This window comes from Dunckerocampus dactyliophorus, chromosome 13 (assembly GCF_027744805.1).
Source record: "Dunckerocampus dactyliophorus isolate RoL2022-P2 chromosome 13, RoL_Ddac_1.1, whole genome shotgun sequence".
Taxonomy (NCBI): domain Eukaryota; kingdom Metazoa; phylum Chordata; class Actinopteri; order Syngnathiformes; family Syngnathidae; genus Dunckerocampus; species Dunckerocampus dactyliophorus.
The window spans coordinates 26,477,984-26,498,307 of NC_072831.1; the positions used below are offsets into that span (position 1 = coordinate 26,477,984).

Here is a 20,324-nt window from a genome sequence, read left to right on the forward strand (position 1 = left end):
TGGACCTGTTTTGTTTTCTTTCTTTTTTTTTAAATAGATCTGTGGGTAATACCTTAAGATGTCAGCATATTTATACAGTGTGTGCCCATACACATAAACTTCAGGAAATAGAATTCAATTATATTAAAGTAAAATAAATGTACTGTATAAAAATAAGAAAATATAGAACATAAATAAATGAGCAAATCAGATAAACCAAAATTTTTAAAAATTATGAAAATGAAACTAATGTAATAAATTAATGTTAAAAAAACAAATTTTGAAAATAAATAAAATAAAACTAAATAAAATAAACAAATACAAGTAAAATACAGCACAATTTTAATTTTGTTAAATTAAATTGTATTTTATGTTGAAACAAAAAAGATGCATCATGATTTTCCTCCCTCACTGCAGCTTTTTGTGTCTGCACTTGTATGTACAGTATTGTTATGTTCTGAAGAAGCCTTTCTTTAAAAAAAAAAAAAAAAGTGGTAATCATGTGTCTGGATTTCCAAGACGTGGAGGCACCCTGATGTGACATGCCCACTTGGGCAGATCTGTCTGCTAATTACAGCTCTGTTGAAGAGGGAGGTACTTGCTTGGTGGGGGCTTTTTTTTTTTACTCTTTTCTTTTTTTGTAATGATGCTATGGGTAGATATGGTATAAATACGCTCAACCTTGAAGGGGCAAAGCAGCATAGCCTCAGTTGTGCTTCAAGCCAAAGGATATACAGCAGCACCGGGACCTCACTGGTGCTGAGGAGATTGTTTTTTCCCACAATTTGGTGCCGGTAAGTGTCTTTATTTATTTACTGTAGATGCTGTCAGCATCCAGGCTGTATCTTACCCATCAGCGGGTTCTACCTATATGGCCTTGTAGTGAACTGGAGCATAATTTTTACAAAATTATAGCTTTTTGTTACTGTTTTCCAGCTATAATACAACTTTTTGTGCATGAGAAGTGCTCCTGTTGACTGCAGCCGTCCTCATTCACCTGCAGGTTTGACCGCGGAAGATGGACATTCGAGTAGGAAGCATCCTTCTCCTCATGGTGGCCCTGGTTGCAGGCCACGGGGAGCGTTATGTGGTCAAGAAGGTGGTGAAGGCCGCTCCCCAGTACCAGCCTTACTCAGTGAAGGGCCAGGGTAAGAAGAAAACTACACATTCACTGCTGTTTTTGTGTTAAACTTTAGAGAGACAGCTGTTTAACTTTGAAACTGTGAGAGCTGCCTTCTGATTGGCTGAAGAAGAAGGGCAACATCCTCCAATCATAAACTCAGAGGAGAGTTTTGCACTGCTGTAGAAGTCTGTAAATTAAGATTTGGGTGATGAAAGCTATCGTGTTTGTTGTTTTGAGTGACTTTTCAATCATAATAGCGATACATACCCTACCAGTCAAAAGCTCGGACATACTTTCTAATTTAATAGCATGAGAAAGTGTGTCCAGACTTTTGACTATATACTGTATGTTGCTATACTCATATTTATCATAAGCGGAAAAATAATGACAAAAACAATGAAATTATACATAAAATTGCTGTATGTCTGGGCATCTTGTGTTTTGAGCAAAACAACGCAAAAAAAAAATATCGCTTTTACTAGTGTTGACGACAGCAAGCAAACTAAAAAAGCTATTTCTACTCAAAGAGAAAGTGTGCTGTTGCTGCTGTTTGGTGCTACTGACAATTAGACTGCAGTCACCCAGCAGTGCGGTTTGTTTGGGTGTGCCACAGCGGGAGGAGAAACATCTGCAAGGCTTTATTCAGAGAGACCAGATTAGCAGTGAGTCTTACTGTGACCACATGAAAAAGAGCAGAAAATGAAAAATATAAAATATAAAAATAACGACTCCCTCCTATTCAAAACTACTGTTTAGAAGTGAATCACAAGCTGCCTCAGTGGTGACCATGGAAACAGCAATGCGACTGTTGTGGTGTCTTTTATAGCTGTTAAGTATGTTGTATAATTCATTTTATTGAATGCAAACTGGAATATATTTTAACCATGCAACACTAATACTATATATAAACTATACTATACATATAATGTAACATATGTTTTGAAAAAATCAAGAAAATTTTTTTAAGTCAAAAAGATGCATTTTTAAATAAATCAAAAATTAATCAGAACTCTAAAAATGTTTCACAAAAAATATGTATAATATCTTATTACACTTATTAATTTTAATTAATTCATCACAATTTCATAATTTTTCAAACCCTTCTTCTGCCATTTAATTCAGTACAAAATCTACAACCCTTCTTCTTCAAAAAAGTATTTTGAAGTGATTAAAAACTGTCAAACAATGTAAACACAGTGTTCATGATATAGTTTATTTCCTTGCTTCCTGTTTGATGATGTCAATTTGTTTAACCTTTCACAGTGGTGGCAGGTGAGCCTGGTGCCCCAGGTGAGCCTGGCCCCGAGGGTCCCCCTGGCCCTCCTGGTCCCCCAGGTAAGAGCGGCACAGGTTATCCAGGACCCCAAGGACCTCCCGGAGCCCAAGGACCCCCTGGTCGTTCCAGCACCGGTAAACCCGGAACCCCAGGTGGACCTGGCAAACCTGGTATCCCCGGAGCCCATGGTGAGAAGGGACACACTGGTGCCCCTGGCGCCCAAGGACCCAGAGGTGCTCCTGGTTCTCCTGGAAGCCCTGGACCTGCTGGCCTCTCCTCTACTGGCAAGCCTGGACCTTCTGGTCTTCCTGGAGCAATGGGACCTAGAGGAGAGCCTGGTCTGAAAGGACATCCCGGTGTTCCTGGTCTGCCAGGGCCCAAAGGTGACAGAGGGGTGGGAATTACCGGACCTCAGGGTGCAACTGGGCCTGTTGGACCAGTTGGAGCAACTGGAGCTCCAGGTCAGCCTGGAGTTGGCAAGCCAGGAAAATCAGGAATGCCCGGTGAGCCAGGAAAATCAGGTAGCCCAGGTAGAGATGGTGCCCCAGGTGCCATGGGACCACAGGGACCCAAGGGACATACTGGAGCCCCTGGTGTAGGCATTGCAGGTAAACCAGGTGACAATGGTGCCCCAGGTTTGCCTGGCCCAGCTGGCCAGAAAGGCAACCAGGGACCTGCTGGAGCCACTGGAGCTCCTGGAGTCCCAGGATACGGAAAGCCAGGTGCAAATGGAGAGAAGGGTGAGAGAGGATTTACTGGTAGCCCAGGTGCCACTGGTCCCAAGGGTGAGCAAGGTCCAACCGGATACACTGGTGCCACTGGTGCCACTGGAGCTACTGGTCCCATGGGCCCTCAGGGTGCAAGAGGTTTCCCAGGAGAGCCCGGTGCTGTTGGCTCCAAAGGTGACACAGGTGCCACTGGACCACAGGGAGCTAAGGGAAACAAGGGAGAGCAGGGTGCACAAGGTTTCCAAGGAAAACAGGGTTACCCAGGCCCAGTCGGTCCCACTGGACCCAGAGGAGCCACTGGAGCCACTGGTGAGAAAGGGCATGTTGGTGCCCCTGGTACCCCAGGTGCCTCAGGTATTCCCGGCCCTGCTGGACCCAAAGGTCTTCCTGGCCGTGCTGGTGAGCCTGGTTCCGCTGGTTCTGATGGTTCCCCAGGCTCTAGAGGACCTGCTGGACCTCAAGGTCCTGCTGGTGCTCCCGGTCTCAAGGGCCACCCTGGTCTCCCCGGAGCTCCCGGCCCCGCTGGCGTGACCGCTAAGGGTGTCCCAGGACCTCAGGGTCCCCCTGGTCTCCCTGGTGAGTCCGGTGCTGACGGAGAGCCTGGTCCCGTTGGTCCTCCTGGTCCCCCTGGACCTCCCGGTGAGGTTGTCTTTGAGAAGGGCATGGGAATGGGTGAGGTTATGGTCAAGGCCCCAATGTCTGCTTTCACTGCAGTTCTGACCACCCCCTACCCCGCTGGTGGCTCTCCCATCAAGTTTGACCACATTGTGTACAATGCTGAGAATCACTATGACCCCGACTCCGGCATTTTCACTTGCCAGATCCCCGGAGTTTACTACTTCTCCTACAGCATCCACGTTAACGGTGCTCATGCCCTGGTGGCTCTCTACAAGAACGACCAGCCCGTCATGTTCTCCTACGATGAGTACAACAAGGGCTTCCTCGACCAGATGTCCGGCAGCGCTGTCCTCTTGCTCAACGAGCAGGACACCGTGTACGTCCAGATCCCTGACGATGAGGCCAATGGTGTCTTTGCTGCCGAGAACGTCCACTGCTCTTTCTCTGGCTTCCTCATTGCTTCGACGTGATACGTTGATCTGAAAAGTTACCAACAGCCAACCAACTAAATTTGCTCTCTATTTCTCGAACCAAAAGTCAACTCTCTGTTCATTCTTCCTCAACCAAAGCAACAAACAGGCAGTTTGCTCTTTTCTTTGAGGAATAGAAGCATCTCGACTTGAAAACTACAACAACTAGGTGCTTAGAAGAAGGATATCTAATTTATGTAAAAGAGGAGATCAGGGATGGGGGAAAGCAATTCACAACATGACCAAGAATGCTTCTGGAATGAAGACAGCATGTGAACCTGAGGTGTTACATCTGTGTTGTTTTTTTTTTCTTTTCTTTCCCACTCTTTTTCTTTTATAAAGACTCCAACTGGTGACTTTAGTGTTTGTCTTGTTTTTGCTTTGTGTTTTGTACAACCTTGTTTGTTTTTTTGTTTGTTTTTTTCGTCCTGGTGCCCAATAATCTTATTAAAAAGCACACAAATACTTTCTGTGCAACATGTTGTAACTGTTGTCCTTGTATGTGACTTGAATATTGTGAAATGCCAATGGTCAAATTGATCATTATAATAAAATAAGTAACCAGAATATTGTCAAACAAGCGGTACTCTGAACAGCAATATACCGCTATATCCCTGAACATGCATTATGTCATGTAAAGCATTATTGACTAAAATAAAAGATGTCTTAACAATACTTTCTGTCTCAGGCACACTTTTTACATGTTAAATATATTTTAAACAAGTTGGTAACAGTGAAATAATCATTTTTATTATATTTAAATTTGTTTTAAATATTATATTTGGCAGATTTTAGGGAAAAAATGTAATGTTATCATATAAACAAAATAATACAAACTAATATCATCATAAATTCTGATCATTTAAAAGAAATACATTTTTTAAATCTATTAAATAAATAGAAATAGAAAAGAAATATATAATAAAATATAATTTGTGTCAATGGATTTTTTTCTGCTGGCTTCAAAATAGACAAGACAAGTTCTTGGAGAACAATGAGAGGTACAATTTAATCAAACTTGCATGCAAGAATGAGTACAATTTGTATAAATATGCATGCAAGGAGACAAATCGATACAACCTTAACGGACGGCTACTAGAGAAAATGTCCAACTTCTACAGGAAAAGATGTTGTTATATGTGCGTATGCGTGGGAGGGCTAATCTAAAATGCTGTCTTAAAACGCTCACACATGCAAGTTGTTGAGTCTGAGCATGTGAAGGACTTGTTCTGGAGACCAGAGACCTCTATCCTAACATTCATTTGTATCATGGCAGAAATACATATGTATGTGTATACTAACTAATAATAGTCAAATCAAATGGAATAATGAACACAAAACATTTTACAAGTATAAGTACAAAGCACATTTGTTTGACAATTTCAAGAAACTGTGGCCGACACTAGAGGGCAGGCCTCTCACCCCATCAGGGTGGTTTGGGGGCGTGGTGTAAACCATACAGGAGTTTCCTTTCTTGATATTCATTCTGCTGTTGGTGGTTGGATAGTAAAGACCTGCTTGAGATCAACACTACGAGTTCCTTCCGGGTGCCACATTGGCGACCCCAACGTGATCCACCACTGCTTTCCCCAGTAGTTCGTGCCAGTAGAGCAGTGGAGCTCCTATGAGGGCCGGTTTCAGGTGCTGGAGTGTGGGCCTAAGTGTTTTGTGCTTGACATGGGTGGGCGTAGGGAATATAGGCTCAAAAAAATAGGCTCAAATCAGCGGATACGGTAGCTGGTGAGAAGTTGTTGCCGGTCCAGGTGCCCCGTCAACGACCCCAGCGGAGCCTTTGCAGGTCGTTATAGAGTGTTTTCCACCCTCTTGTTACCCTCTGGTTTTACCCTCTCTAAGATGGGGGGGGGGGGTTGGGAGACTGTTTTGTGTTCCGTCCATCTGCCACAAAGCGTTCAATTAATCGCAGTTAGAGTGCATGGTGCATTTGATAGCTTCCCCTACACAACACATAATTTAACAAACGTACCGAAAGGTATCATTGCAAGCAGTACAACTACGGTATGTTAAGCGACCTCTAAACACAAACTAATCAAGGTAAGTGAGGTTGAATTGGTACCTCTTCCTGTAACCAATCACCTCGCAATTTTCAAATTATTTTCACATTTACTGCAATTATTGTTCTTATTCAAAAAGTAAAAAAGTCAAAATCCAACTGATGCATAATTTTCTATCCAATAAACGCAAAGTAGCTGGGGTTTAAGGTCATGTGAGTCATTTTTGAAAGGGTTCCCATTTCAAGAATCCTCACTGCTAGTCAGTTTATGTCAGTCATTTTGGCATGTTTTGAAAGCCACACCTGGCTAAATCTCACATGGAGTGAAGGAGAAGCATAAAAGTGAATCATTCCTTGCTTGCAGGCCACTGGATGCTTATTTGGACATACGGTTTACAGAAAACATAGCTTGTCATGCAGGGTGCCCAATGTTGGTGTACTTAAAAATAGTTAGCTTGTGGGCCAGGGGTGCAGACATGGTCCTCTGGCCTGTTTGATGTTCCGTGCACAGCAGTTCAGTGAGGGGCCCCAGCATACAAGAGGCTGGGTGAAAAAAAACCGCTCCAGGGACAGAGGGAACTTTAGGGACACTGTGGTTCATGTGGGAAGGAGAACAGGACAGGACAGACAGACATACAGGGCTTTGACTCTGGTTGTTTCCCCAAGCCACACTCCTTAATTACTTACTGTCATCACTGGAATTTAGCGTGTCTGCATTTCATATTTTATGTGTATTTACGCTTGTTTGTATGCAAACAAAAAAAACAACCAGAATGGCAGTCCATGTTTGTTAGCAAGCCACTTTCTGGTCTGTGATGATAGGACTCAACTGGACTGGCCAATTGCGGTCTGCTATACTGTAACTCAGGGGTGTCCAAGGTGTGGCCCGGAGGCCATTTGCAGCCCACTGCTGTTTTTTTGTTGGCCCACGGAACATTCTAAAAATATAATTCAAGAAGAAAATGTGAAAAAAACAGCAAAAATGTGAAAAAAATGTATTTTTACACGGATAAAGATGAAATATTAGAAGAATAAAGTCATAAAATTATGAGGAAAAAAGCTGCAGTTTTACGAGAATAAAGTCATAATACAATGAGGAAAAAACATAATTAGCAACATGGAAAGTAAATAATCAATAAATCAAATAAAAAATAAAATTAATTGCAATTAAAGTTGAAATATTACAGAAAAATATACTTTATTTTATAATGTCGTCATTACGAGAAAACAAAACAAAAAATAAAGTTGCAATTTTTGGAAAATCAGATATAAAAACTACAATATCACGAGAATAAAGTCTAAATTTCAAGGGAAAAAAGTCATAACGTTACAAGAAAACGAAAATGTAAATGTTGAAATATTTGGAATATAAAAACGCATCAACAGAAATGGAAAAATTATTCGTCTCCTACTCTTCAACAATTTGTCAACATCCGAAAAGCTGTTCGTAACAGAACTAGGGGCGCTGAGAGGGGAGATTGCATTATTCCATTTAGAAAAATTGTATCTGGACAGACAGCTTTTTCCATTCGAGCTGCCACTGATGGCTAAGGCCATGGGGGTGAGGTTCCCCTCAAGATTCAATTCAAGGAATGGCTTATTGAAAATCAGAACTGCCAACACTAACTACAGACTAGCTGGTACTGCTGTTGTTGGTACCCTGTCATGCATGTGTGTGTGTCTTGGTATGATGATTCAGATTATTAGATTATCTACAGCAGGGGTCGCCAACGTTTTTTCTTGTGAGAGCTACTTTTAGAGAATGAAAGTGGCCACGAGCTACTCATTTTTGTAGAAATTATTTTCATACCTTATTTCAACCCAAACAAATCAAATATGCTTGTTTTACCAAAACATTCACAAAATGCTGGTATCCACAACTCACATTTGATGTTATGTTAGTTATGTTAGTACATTTCTTTCTAGTGTTCTCACATTATTAACTGAAAACCTGAATGAAAAGCAGGCCTGCGGGCACCTCATGTGGTCGTGGGGGGCTACCTGGTACCTGCGGGCACTCTGTTGGTGACCCCTGATCTACTGTATACGTTTAGTAAATGGGATTAAGACAAGGGACTACAGATTAAAAATAGCCTTTTGGCTAATTCTGGCATATTGACAGAAATGTCTATTAATATGCACTGTCCCTGTAAATAAATAAAATAAGAATAAATAAATAAAATAACAAGGCAAAAAATGATTAATAATAATGCTGGATTTTTTCACCTGTATGACAAAACTGAGATGTATGATGATTTTTTTCTTCTTTATTAGCATATCTACATGGGTTTGCGAAATGTAAAATATCAAAGTGGTTTGTCCATTCTTTGTTTTTTCAGTACGTGGCCCTTGGTGGAAAAAGTTTCTACACCCCAGCTGTAAATATTCATACCTGTCAATATTTGCATTTGAAAATAAGTAATGGTAATGGTAAAACAATTGTGGTCCCTCCACCAGATTTTTCACCAGCAACCCCGGTGCGTAAATGTACGTCAACCGAGGCAAAATTTTGGCGTACATTTTTGACGTTAGCTAAAAAACAGCTGTAGCGAACACAAGTACCCTAACTGTGTTTGTCTGCGCAACTGTTTGTTAGTCAGCAGGCTACTTCCTGGTTCGCCACACCAACATACAACTTCCTTCCTGGTTCAGCAATAATGACACAAGGCAACGAGATGGCACTGTTTTTGATTCTAGGGTGGGGGAAATGGTTCCATTGCGAATCAAGACCAACAAAGAGTGGGACAAAAATATGTCATGACATATTTGACGTATTTGTAAGATGGACGGGATTCTACCATTTGCATTCTTGTGTGGGGTGAATGGGTCGTAATGACTCAAACAGTAAAAAAGCCCCGTTGTGAGTACCGCTTTAAATGTGAATTTGCTGTAATTCACATAACTTAATAAGCATTCTCTCCTCACCACTTTAGAGGCATATTTCTAGCATTAGCATTAGCATACGTACAACTGTACTCAAAGTAAGTATATGGTAGTTTTCTGTGATGGAAAGCTTGATGTCTGCAAATGTGTGGCAGACCAACAGCTGAGATTAGAGCCAATCCGTCAACAACACGACCGAGATGGCTTTGCGTGCAGACCAAAGCATCAGAAATAGAAATATGATGTGTAAAGCACACCCTTCTTGCGGGGTCAGTAGACAGGCGCTAGTGCTGGAGCAGAGGAAGTGGATGCTTGGGTGTAGCTGTGGGTGGATATAAACACGCTGGACGTGTTTCCTGCAATCTTCTTTTCAAAAACAACATATTTGAGGTGTTTATTTATAACAAAAATTTATTTTTTTTGATGTTACAATCCTAACATGACAGTGGTGAACATCAGCAAGTTCCACAGCGCCACACGCCGAAAACCTCAGACGCTGTTAAAATGTTTGTGCGCAACGCTATAATTTATGGCTTGAAACTATAAGTTGTGTAAGTGATTTCAACGCAACTATCACTGAATCTGGCCACATAATTGTGTTACGGTCGTTGGCTGAGGGTGCTTTATACTTACAGTATTTCCCGAAGGCAGGAGAGCAGACGTCGCTGCGTGTACAATGTAATTAAACTTAGCATGTTGCAGATTATCACTTGAGAAAATCCACACCATTCACGTGTGTATGGTTGACCCCACATGTCTTCATAAGTGAACCAAAACAGAAGCATCGACGGCAGGTTGTATAATTCAGAATTTGACTACAATTGTCTGGAGAAAAAAAACACCCCTAATGTTGCCATGACACCTGAGTTCACTCTGCTTTTATTTCTGCTTTTTCTTTTGCTTTTTTTGAGAGGAGAAAAAGAAGAACATACACAGGAAGACCACGGCGTCCCCATACGTGCTGGGTTTTTTATGCTTTGCTGGGGTTAACTTCTTTTTACACTTGCATGACAGTTACGAATGCTAAAATACGACTTGTTGAAATGTACATTTTGTCTGCATTGTCACTTCTGATCAAAGTAAAGGTCCAATAAATTAATTAAGAATGTAATTTTGGTTGAGAACTAGGTACGGCAAGAATGTATTGTGTGGGTTGAGTGCATGGGAGGAAGAATACGGTTGAGGAAGGATAACATTGCTTATTAGTTAACTTTTTGCACTTCATTGCGTCTCCCAAGCAGCAGTGCGCCAAAGAAAAGGAAAGCCATGCACCATGGAAGTGAAAATGAACATCATAAAAAGGTCAGACACGCCCACCAATGTCGGCCGGGCTTTTGGTCCCAATCGCTCAACTGTCATTAAGGATAAAGACTGTTGAAAGCTAGAGGGGTCATGGATTCCATGCGCTGTTACAAGGGGATCAGGGAGAAGAGGAAGTTATCCTTCCAGACTAGTGTGGGACAATATTTTAGGAAAGTAGGACACCCACAGCGGTAAAAGTAATGAGTTGTCTTATTTATGTTTTCTTTGATTATATCTACTATATTGGCTCATACAAATGTAAAGGGGACTATATGGGTGTTTGGGCTCTAATAATGTTAAACAGGTTTTTATGCCATTACTACAAAACAATTTCATTTATTAATATTGAATTCTAGTTCAAGGAAACTTATCGGGTCGGGTCTGGAACCAGTTAACCACGGTAAACGAGGGTTGAGTTTATTTGGAATTTGAATTTAGTTTTCCATTCATTTCTATGGAAGAAAATGCCCCTTATTGCCACTTTTGTAAAAAGCGAGATAATTTAGTAAAAATCAGTGATAAACACATGTCAACCACAAAAATAGCTTCTTGTTGTGGCCAGTTAGTGTTGATTATTATAATTTCTCAAATCACTGTACAAGTATTTTGAAGTTTTTTCCAGATATCATTCTGCTGCTTTCCTGCCTCCTACCATAAGAGGGCGCAGTAAGACAAAGGATCCATTTTGGAGCATCGCACTGCTGATTACGGGCTGTCCTCGGCTTCCGATGATTGTGATGAAAGTTGAGGTTTAGTGTAAGTCGGAACTTATACTTATATCTATATAGAGTAATGAAAAAGACAACAAGTGCTTACTTTTATCTCTACACTGGAAGGGGTGTTGCAATTAAGGGAGGGAGAGACAGGCTTATTGGGAGGAAGAAGTCTCAATAATGATACCATGACGCTGCTTAATTATCTGTCCATTTCATATCGGAGCAGATTCTTTCACGTGTCCAAGGATACCATGTTTATCCTTCATAACGACCAGTGTTGATTTCTCCACTTCTTCACTGGGCGTTTTACATGCCTAATTTTGCTTCACCTTTGACTTTCCTTTCACGCCCTGCCCCCAGCAGAGTTTCATGAGAATGAAAGATGATCAATAGAACAGATGGAATCAGACACAGTCTAGCCCAGGGGTGTCCAAAGTGCCGCCAGGGACCATTTGCGACCCTCGGATGTTTTTTTATTGGCCCGCGGCACATTCTAAAAATATGATTTAACAAAAGTAAAAAACAACGACAGCATAAATTGGCGGTAATTTTACAATAAAAACATAATCACACGGTGGCTGAGTGGTTAGCATGTTGGCCACACAGTCAGGAGATGGGGAAGACCTGGGTTCGAATCTCCGTTGGGCATCTGTGGGCATCTGTGTTTTCCCCGTGCGTGCGTCTCTGGCTTCCTCCCACATTCCAAAAACATGCATGTTAGGTTAATTGGGGACTCTAATTTGTCCATAGGTATGACTGTGAGAGTGAATGGTTGTTTGTCTATATGTGCCCTGCCATTGGTTGGCGACCAGTCCAGGGTGTACCCCACCTCTCGCCTGAAGTCAGCTGGGATAGGCTCCAGCATACCCCGCGACCCTGATTAGGGCATGGATAGTATGTGGAAAAAATAACGTCATTTTAGTAGCAGAAAGCTTAAATATAATATACAGGTATAATATACAAAAAAGACGGCATTGTGAGAGACAAACAAAAAGAACAAAGGGAAAATTAGGTTTAAAAAAAGTTATACTGTTACGAGAATAAAACCAAAATATTATGGAAATAATTCATAACTATGGGAAGAACATTTCCATGAAAAAAGTTGAACTAGTTGGAAAATTAAAAAAAAAAACTGCTGTAATATTATGAGAGTAAAGTCAAAATATTAACAGAAAAAAAAACATCACAATTTTATGAGAATAAACTTGTAATATTATGAGGAAAATATCCATCCAGCCATCTATTTTTGTGCCGCTTGTCCTCACTAGGGTCGCGGGGGTATGCTGGAGCCTATCCTAGCCGACTTTGGGCGAGCGGCAGGGTACACCCTGGACTGGTCGCCAGCCAAATGCAGGGCACATACAGACAACCAACCATTCACACTCACATATATGGACAATTTAGAGTCTCCGATTAACCTAACATTTTTGGAATGTGGGGGGAAACCGGAGTACAAGGGGAAAACCCACGCACAGGAGAAATATGCAAACTCCATGCCCAAACGGAGATTCAAACCCAGATCTTCACGATGCCCTGACTGTGTGGCAAGCATGCTAACCATTAGGCCAAAAAAGTTGTGATATGAGAAACAAATCCAAATAAAGTTGTATTTTTTTTTAAATAAGGTTGGGGAAAAAGTGTGGCACAAGTGTGGAGAGGATTTTAATAAATTTTAATGCAAAATACAGGACATTTAAAGACAACTAAACGGGCGGACAAATTTGGGGGTTTTTTGGGGTATGCCCGAGTATGCAGTGTGCATGAGTGTTTCATCCATGAAAGCCACATCCCCTCTTCTATGAAGACTATGAAATAAAGGAGTTCAAAGAGTGCCAATTCACACTTTCCTTTTATTCTTCAGTGCTCACAAACTTGAAAACACCTCAATACCATGTTGTAGCCAATGTTACATTCATATCCAAGTGACGTCGTTTGTTATGTACAGAAAGAAAAACAAGTCTAAATCTAAAAAAAAAAAAATGTACTGGCTTGTCTAGAGATGAAGTGTTGTAGTCATCACAGCTTTTGTTTAAAACATCTTCCCAATTTTATTCAGTCTTACAAATGGTGGAGGAAAAAAACAAGTCATTTACAATGGGTTTTTGTTTTATCTGTTAAAAATGTCATTTAGGTACAGTTCAGTCATAAAACCAGTAATATCAAAGTCTATACAACGTGCATTACTACTGAAACTTTTGAAATGTCGGACTAAATAGATGGGGAGGGGGAGTGACGAGCACCTATAGTAAATGGGACCAGTAACTACTATAAATCTAGTTCCTTCAGGAATGCTTGTGTCCACAGGGGCGTCCAGTTGTAAACTGTGCACTGCAAAGACGATTTTTTTTTTTTAAAGACTTGGCTGAGGGCTTTCCCTTTATTTAAAAAAAAAAAAAAAAAAATCACCGCCGTGTGTGGAATGTTGCAGACACAGCTTTAGTTGCTACATCCAATTAGCCCAGCACCAAATACTTCAATTAAATATGTCAGCATCAACACAGTCATGATTTCATGTAGAAAAACAAGAAAAACATTCACACTCACGCTCGCACTTTCACGCTCACCCAACAAACCCAAGCAGGCGGGAGCAAAGAGCAGAGGGGAGGACGCACCCCCACTTACTCCTGCCACGCCACCCGCTTTGCAGTGGATGAGATGCAAAAAAAGTAAACAAAAGAAAAAACAAATCCCTGGTTTCAGACAAGTCCTCGCATTCCTTCAGATGGGCTCCAATGGCCTCCTTCATGACGTGGTCTCCTCCCTTCAGCAGGATTACTCTGTGGCGGCGGCAGGTGCCTCCACACTGGCGGCAGCGGCGGCCTCTGGCTCAGCTGGTGAGGACGCCTCGGCTGGTTTCTCCTCACCTCCTGCTGGTGCTGCCTCCTCCACTGGCTTCACCTCCTCTTCAGCTTTAGGCTCCTTGGGTGCAGGAGCCTCCTCTCCGGCAGCGGCGGGCTCTGCAGGTTTGGCCTCCTCGCTGCTAGCGGCGACCTCCTCGGTTGCTGCACCTTCCGCCTTCTCTGCAGTAGCGGCGGTGGCAGCTCCCTCCTCTGCAGCCTCCTCCGACTCCTTCTTGGTCTTCTTGAAGGAGAAGCCGCTCATCTTGAAGGAAGGCTTCTTGAAGGAGAAGCGCTTCTTCTTCTGCTTAGGGTCCTCACCGGCAGCAGCGGCATCCTCCGGTTTGGCTTCTCCGTTTGCAGCGGCGGCGGTGGCAGCAGGCTCCTTCTCGGCCTCCTCTGCCTTATCGCCATCCTCCTTAGGTGCCTCCTCGGTGGGTGTGCTCCCGTTAGCTTCAACCTTGTTGGCCTCCTCCGCAGCCGGGGAAGCATCACCGTTGGTCTTGGCGTGGCCATTCTCCTAAAAATGTGAGGGTGACATTTAATTGAAGCTCTCAACCAATAGGGAAAAAAGATGCACAACATCTGTTACTAGGAGAGTGACGACAGATCACAGTCTAGACATTTTCGCTTGCAGTACCACCTCGCTACGCTGGGTGGCGTTTACAAAGAAATAACGTTGGAATTTAAGCTTTGCTCCCCGTCCTTTTATATTTCACCATCTTGTGTAAATCTGTACAGTAACGTCTCGTTTTGGGGAATTTCCGTGGAAAACTATATTTTTTTTTGAAGGCGGATGCAGTGTGGTGAGAACAAAACGTGGCTCCTTTCTTGAATCAGGCAACAAAGGCGTGGCGTCTCTAAAATGGCCATGCTACAAGCGACAGAGCCCACGTTAGAAACCCACGGACATCGTTTTAACTACAAAGGAAAGGAGGAGGAAATGTCTGTGAAGCAAACAAACGCAAAACATCAAAGGCTTTGTATTTGTTGTAAATTAAAATTGTCATTAGGCTGCAAAATATGCTGTATTTTTTAATCAAGAAAACACCCTATTATGAATTAATGTTGTGTATTATGAACCCAAGCTGTGTTAAAGTGGTTTAAATCCAAAGTGGGGGCCCACTTTCTCCTGGATGCCGGCGAGCGTGGGGATTTCACGCACACGCACACACACACACACACACACACACACACACACACACACACAACATGGTGCACGCCATTGACGCAACACATTGGCCAGCAATTAACGCCTAAATAATTAAAACTGAACCATACCTGTCCATTAGTCTTGGCCGCAACCGCTGCACCCTCGCTGGGCTTCTCCACCGCAGCTTCCTCCTTTCCTTTGGAGATTTGTGCACCCATGCTTCTTTTGGTGGTCCAACAAAGGAACGCAAGCAATGAAATGAATGAACAAAGACCGCAACACTTCCTCCGGCGAAAGGCAATCAAACTCCGCGACTTCCTTCAACATGCGACGCAAATACTGAACCCGAGCGGACCTATGCAAGCCTCTTGGCCGGAAAAACGTGCTTAAAATGTGGAGAAGAAACGCGAAATCTCGTCCCCCCCCCCTTTTTTTTTTTTTTTTTTTTTTAGGTCGAGTGGAGTTTGGGAAGAGGAGAAATTGGCCCGGTCGCAAATGAGATGCGGGAGTACAACGCCCAAGTCGGCAGATGAATGGGCGCTCGGGTGGTGACGTCACGATCGACCAATCACAAGTCGGCGATCCAAACGCGCGCGAGGGGGGGCCATCTTGGAGCGCTAGGAGGACAATAGAGGCACAACAACATGGCCAACAACTTGTTTTCATGTCGACTTCACCTCCAATTTCCCTGCAATCTGGACGCTCGTTCACTGACTTTACCGAGTTCTTTAAAGGAAGCAATTAAATGATTAGGTGGGAATAAAAGGTGAATATTTGAGACCTGTTTATGCCTAACACAAGGCAGGCTACGGCCTCACTACTAGTAGCATTTAGCATTCAGATTCAATATAACTTTATGAGTCAGAAACAAGGAATCACGTTAAATACACAATAGCACATTTCTTTGTCTGGTCTACATTCATATTCAATATACGTTCAGTTAAGTAGAACAGTACATCCCATACCCTAAAATATCACCATGTTTTGTCAATTTGTAACAGCTACTTCCTGCTTATTGTATAAGGAAGTAACCTGCTAACAAATACAGAACTCTTGTTTTTTTCCGCCGCTTTCGGTAACAGTTTGGCTTTGTCGGAAGCCATTGCGTGGGAAGAGAAGGTGACTACTTCAGACACGTTTTTCCCCTGTAGGCACACAACACCATAGACAGATTGACGCCGCATTGAGCGTGTTTGTCCACTGCTGCGATATGACAACGTCGCCGCCATATTGGGTGTGTAAAGGCTGCGCTGTAAATTAATACAAGTAAATGTACTTAGTTTTATAAAGCGCCTTTCTACAAAGAAATTTAAGTTAATTAAACACGCACTAAAATACTTAGGAAACAAGTATCATCAAAATCACATTGTACAAAAAGAAAAACAATCGCGTTGTTTTAGGTGCCCAACTGTTTCCCAAGTATATTAGTGAGTGTGTGAATGTATAAACGAGAGGAATTAACTTTAATTTCTTTGTAGAAAGGTGCTTTATGAAAGTAAGTACATTTACTTGTATTCATTTACAGCGCTGCCTTGACACACACAATATGGCGGCGACATTGACGTATGGCTCAGCGCTCGATGAGGCGTCTATTTATGTCCATGCACAACACAAGATAGGCCTGTTACTAGCATTTAGCATTCAAATTCAGTTGAACTTTATTAGTCGAAGGGAACCGAACATATCAAATAGACAATTGCAACTCTTACTGCATTTGTTTGTCTGTTTGGTCTACATTTAGCTTCAGTGCACATCCAATTCAACAATTAATCCAAATTTCACCATAACTGGACCATTTTTAACATCTACTTCCTGGTTGTTTTACCAGGATGTAGCCTGCTAGCTAAAAATGAACAAATACACACTTTTGCTAACAGTTTGGCCTTGTTGGCCTGTATAGAATGCTTTGGCGGCTTAAACAAAACAAACAAAATCTGAGTTAAAGTGTATATTTATTTGGGGAATAGGTATCTTTTATCTGGAAATGACAAAAGGAAAGTAGCAAATGACTGTCAGAAGTCGTGTTAAGGGAAATGTTTGCCGTTTTCATAGTTTTTTTACACCTTGAAATTCTCTATTGTTTCAAATGGTTTGCGCCATTTTAAATGATCCTAGTAACTTCTAACAATCAAGAACATTCTAATCAACTATACATTTAAAAAAACATGTGGAACTATTTGTCAAAAATAATGAAAATGGCAAATATCTTTATTAATATCTCTTAACACAACATTTAAAGTATTTTTCCCACTTCAAAGTGTATTTTCTATCTAAATGATATTCAACAAATAGAAATTTACTTTAACCCAAAATGTGACCAGGATATGCTTAATCTGGGGTTTAAATGCACAATATATGCACACTAATGTATATCCAATACAAGAGCTGTGTAAAGAATTACATAAAAAAATCAGCCTTTACAAATAACTCTCAGAGTTAATAGTTTACAAATGTGTTCATTATTGTGGTGTTTTTCTAATTTGTCTAATGTAACAAAGGGGCAAAATATTACAAGCAACACCACTGCAAACGACAATTTTGATTCATCTTATTGTTAAAAGATTTGTATGTAACATATGTTGAGCTCAGATGTGCGCTGTAACTCTATGCCATGTGTCCACAACTTCCCTCTTCTTGCATAATAGCATCTTGTCTGCTTGTTGCAGCTGGAGCTTCCCAGTGACCCACATCAACTGGCCCGCTGCTCACGGCCTGACCCAGCAAGCCCCGCATTGCTCTGCCTCTACCATGCAGCTACGTGCAGCCTCCTCTCACTGCCATCACTATGTGACCCACATCTCCATGGTAACAAGTTCAAAATGGCCGCAAGGATGAGGGGCCGGCCCCCGTCTAGGGCTTTGGCCTTCACAGCTCACGGAGGAGAGAGGCCACTGGTGAGAGTGAGTTCATGCAGACAAACAGCTATCAGAGGATTAGGGTGACTTCTCTCAGCCACCCTCCCTCCGCCATGCAGGCTAACTAGGGCATGCTCATTATTGTGATATTCTGATGACATGCAAAGCTGCAATTTTCACACAGAGGTGCCATGAATATGTAAACCAGGGGACAAAGCCCGTTCAGATTTGGGTGTTTGCAGACAGCCGCATGCAAGTCCTTGCATTTAGACTGAAAGATTTCAGCTGCCCAGACTGCTGAATCACATCTACACGAATTGTGTGCGCATGCAAGTGAGAGGGAGGCAGATTTAGACACGCTACCACCTTAAAAAGCCCACGAGTTGTGCACAAGAGCATGCTTTTTAAGCCAGAAATAGCACACTTATATGGCATAGCTCTCTATTAATCTTTGAAAATGTTATTTAAATTTGATTTGTGTGGTTTAAACCTGTTTCTGGTAACATGTAGACGGTTCAACAACCTTAGCGCATATTGCAAGGGCCAAAACAATTAGATAATTTGGTATTTTCTCAGTCAACAGCCACTTAATCAGCATTACAATCAGAAAAAACATTGGTCTGTTAGATTAGGAGTTTTGTTTGACTCTAGCAAAAAGCACATATGTGCAAATACTATCCTGCTATAAATGTCTTTTTTTCTTTTTAGAATAGTTGCAATGTTTACTGACTAGAAGTCAAAGGTCAACATTAGGATTATGTAAATTGAAGTAAAGGTTCCTAATGTATCAAAAAGTCAAGTTCCTCAATCTGCTGTCCATTTAGGAAAACATGTTTTCAAAACTATAAACATGCATTTTGAATTGCCAGTTTGTATCTTTGACTGTAGCCCGCTGGCTCACTTCTTTTACAACCCAAACCTGATGCACACTGTCAACACTGGCTAGCCTTAAAAAAAAAAAAAAAAAACTAGAGCAGACAATCTGCCAACCTTGCCCTGTTTTTTTCCAGTCACTCCAATCACAAGGAGATCGAGTGGGAACGGTCGACGTTCCATTGTAACGTGTGATAGGCTGAAATAAGTGTCAATCAAAGTTTGTTACCCGACCTACACAGTTAACGCAGGACAACCGGAAATAAATATTGTGTTCAAAAGAAAACGCGCGTCTCATGACTTCATGTATTGTCCGCGCTATACCACAGTATGGCTATTCATTTCTCGTCGAATTAGCTGTGGAAGTTTCGAGTGATTTTTAGGATCATGCTTTTAGCTAAAATAAGAAAAATATTTTGCTACTTTTCGCCAGACAATTCAAGCTGTCATCGTTGACAAAATGGTCTGTCTTTTACTTTGAAAAGACAAACCGGATAAGGCATTTGTTATTGCCGGTATCTTTACACCCTCCCCGCCTTCGTCACCATCTGTACGCACGGCGGCGACAGGAGCTCCTGCGTCGGCAGGGACGGGCACCGCTATTCTCTATCTCTCTCTCTCGCTCTCTCTTCTAGGAAGAAGAATTAAAAACACTCACAGAGAACAGAAACGTAGCGGCTAGGGGCCCCTTAATAGTATTCCCTACAGGAAACTCCGATGGATTAGTTTAGGATTTTTCTACCCCCCTCCGGTAAGCACGTTTCTTTATTTTCTACTCACGAGTTGCATTTCAATTGGTGCACCCGCCTCGTCCCCTTGTTTTGCACCCTAGTCTGCAAAATAAATTCATCACGAAGGAGAAAGGATACTCAATGCATTGTGAATCGTGGCACTCGAGCTGGAATGGAGCCTTCCACATGTAAAAAGTGCCCTCAGAAGGGCCTTAACGCTGAGAGGTCTTTGTGGATGATGATGTTTTGCAGTGTGGATGGTGAGGCTCTTGTGTTGCAGCAGCAGCAGCAGCAGCAGCAGCAGCAGCAGCTGCTGCTGCTGGGATGGATGCACTGCAGAGCTGTGCTGACCACACAAACAGCACACAGGGCCCCGCAGACAAGCCTCCTGTTGCCATTTTAGCTGTAAATAACTGTCTTAAATGCACAATTAAAGCTGTCCTAATCAGGTTATGTCTATTGTGCAGCAGTCCATCTTAAATTGAGTTGATGCATGTATGAAATATGCATGAAGTTAGAAACAAAGTTGAAGCTCAACTCAGTAATCAAGCTGATGTTGTTTGGTTTATGGTTGACGATATCAAAAGTGTTCAACTGGCGGCCCACGGGCAAAAGTGACCACTTCCAAACTTGGAAGCGAGTAGAATTTTTTATGACATGAATACTGACTCACATTCACTGCAAGGCCGGAGTTTGTTTCCCAGAGAGATGATGATAATAGTGTGGTTTCATGTGCGTGATTGACAGGCTCAGCGTGCCTTTCACCATC

The 20,324-nt window shown here is 42.1% G+C and overlaps 3 protein-coding genes across 5 annotated transcripts in view; 2 read left to right on the top strand and 1 right to left on the bottom strand.

Annotated features, from left to right (window-relative positions):
• The first annotated feature begins 614 nt into the window (after positions 1-614).
• On the top strand, positions 615-4,859 carry col10a1a (collagen, type X, alpha 1a). Its single transcript, XM_054796567.1, has 3 exons — positions 615-773; positions 983-1,127; positions 2,366-4,859. Exons 2-3 carry the CDS (start codon positions 998-1,000, stop codon positions 4,192-4,194), a joined length of 1,959 nt encoding a protein of 652 aa, XP_054652542.1. The 5' UTR covers positions 615-773; positions 983-997; the 3' UTR covers positions 4,195-4,859.
• An 8,083-nt stretch (positions 4,860-12,942) lies between these two features.
• Positions 12,943-15,538, bottom strand: marcksb (myristoylated alanine-rich protein kinase C substrate b). Its single transcript, XM_054796639.1, has 2 exons — positions 15,225-15,538; positions 12,943-14,463 (listed from the first exon to the last, which is right to left on the bottom strand). The coding sequence occupies exons 1-2, from the start codon at positions 15,312-15,314 to the stop codon at positions 13,879-13,881; spliced, it is 675 nt and encodes a 224-aa protein (XP_054652614.1). The 5' UTR covers positions 15,315-15,538; the 3' UTR covers positions 12,943-13,878.
• Positions 15,539-19,355: 3,817 nt separating this feature from the next.
• The window catches only part of fyna (FYN proto-oncogene, Src family tyrosine kinase a), a 28,085-nt gene continuing 27,116 nt past the window's right edge, over positions 19,356-20,324 (top strand). The window contains exon 1 of one of the 3 annotated variants that reach the window (XM_054796816.1): positions 19,356-19,575. The gene's annotated coding sequence lies outside the window, so the exon portion shown is untranslated. The remainder of the gene's footprint in view (positions 19,576-20,324) is intronic. The other 2 variants (XM_054796815.1, XM_054796814.1) reach the window with 2 other exon arrangements.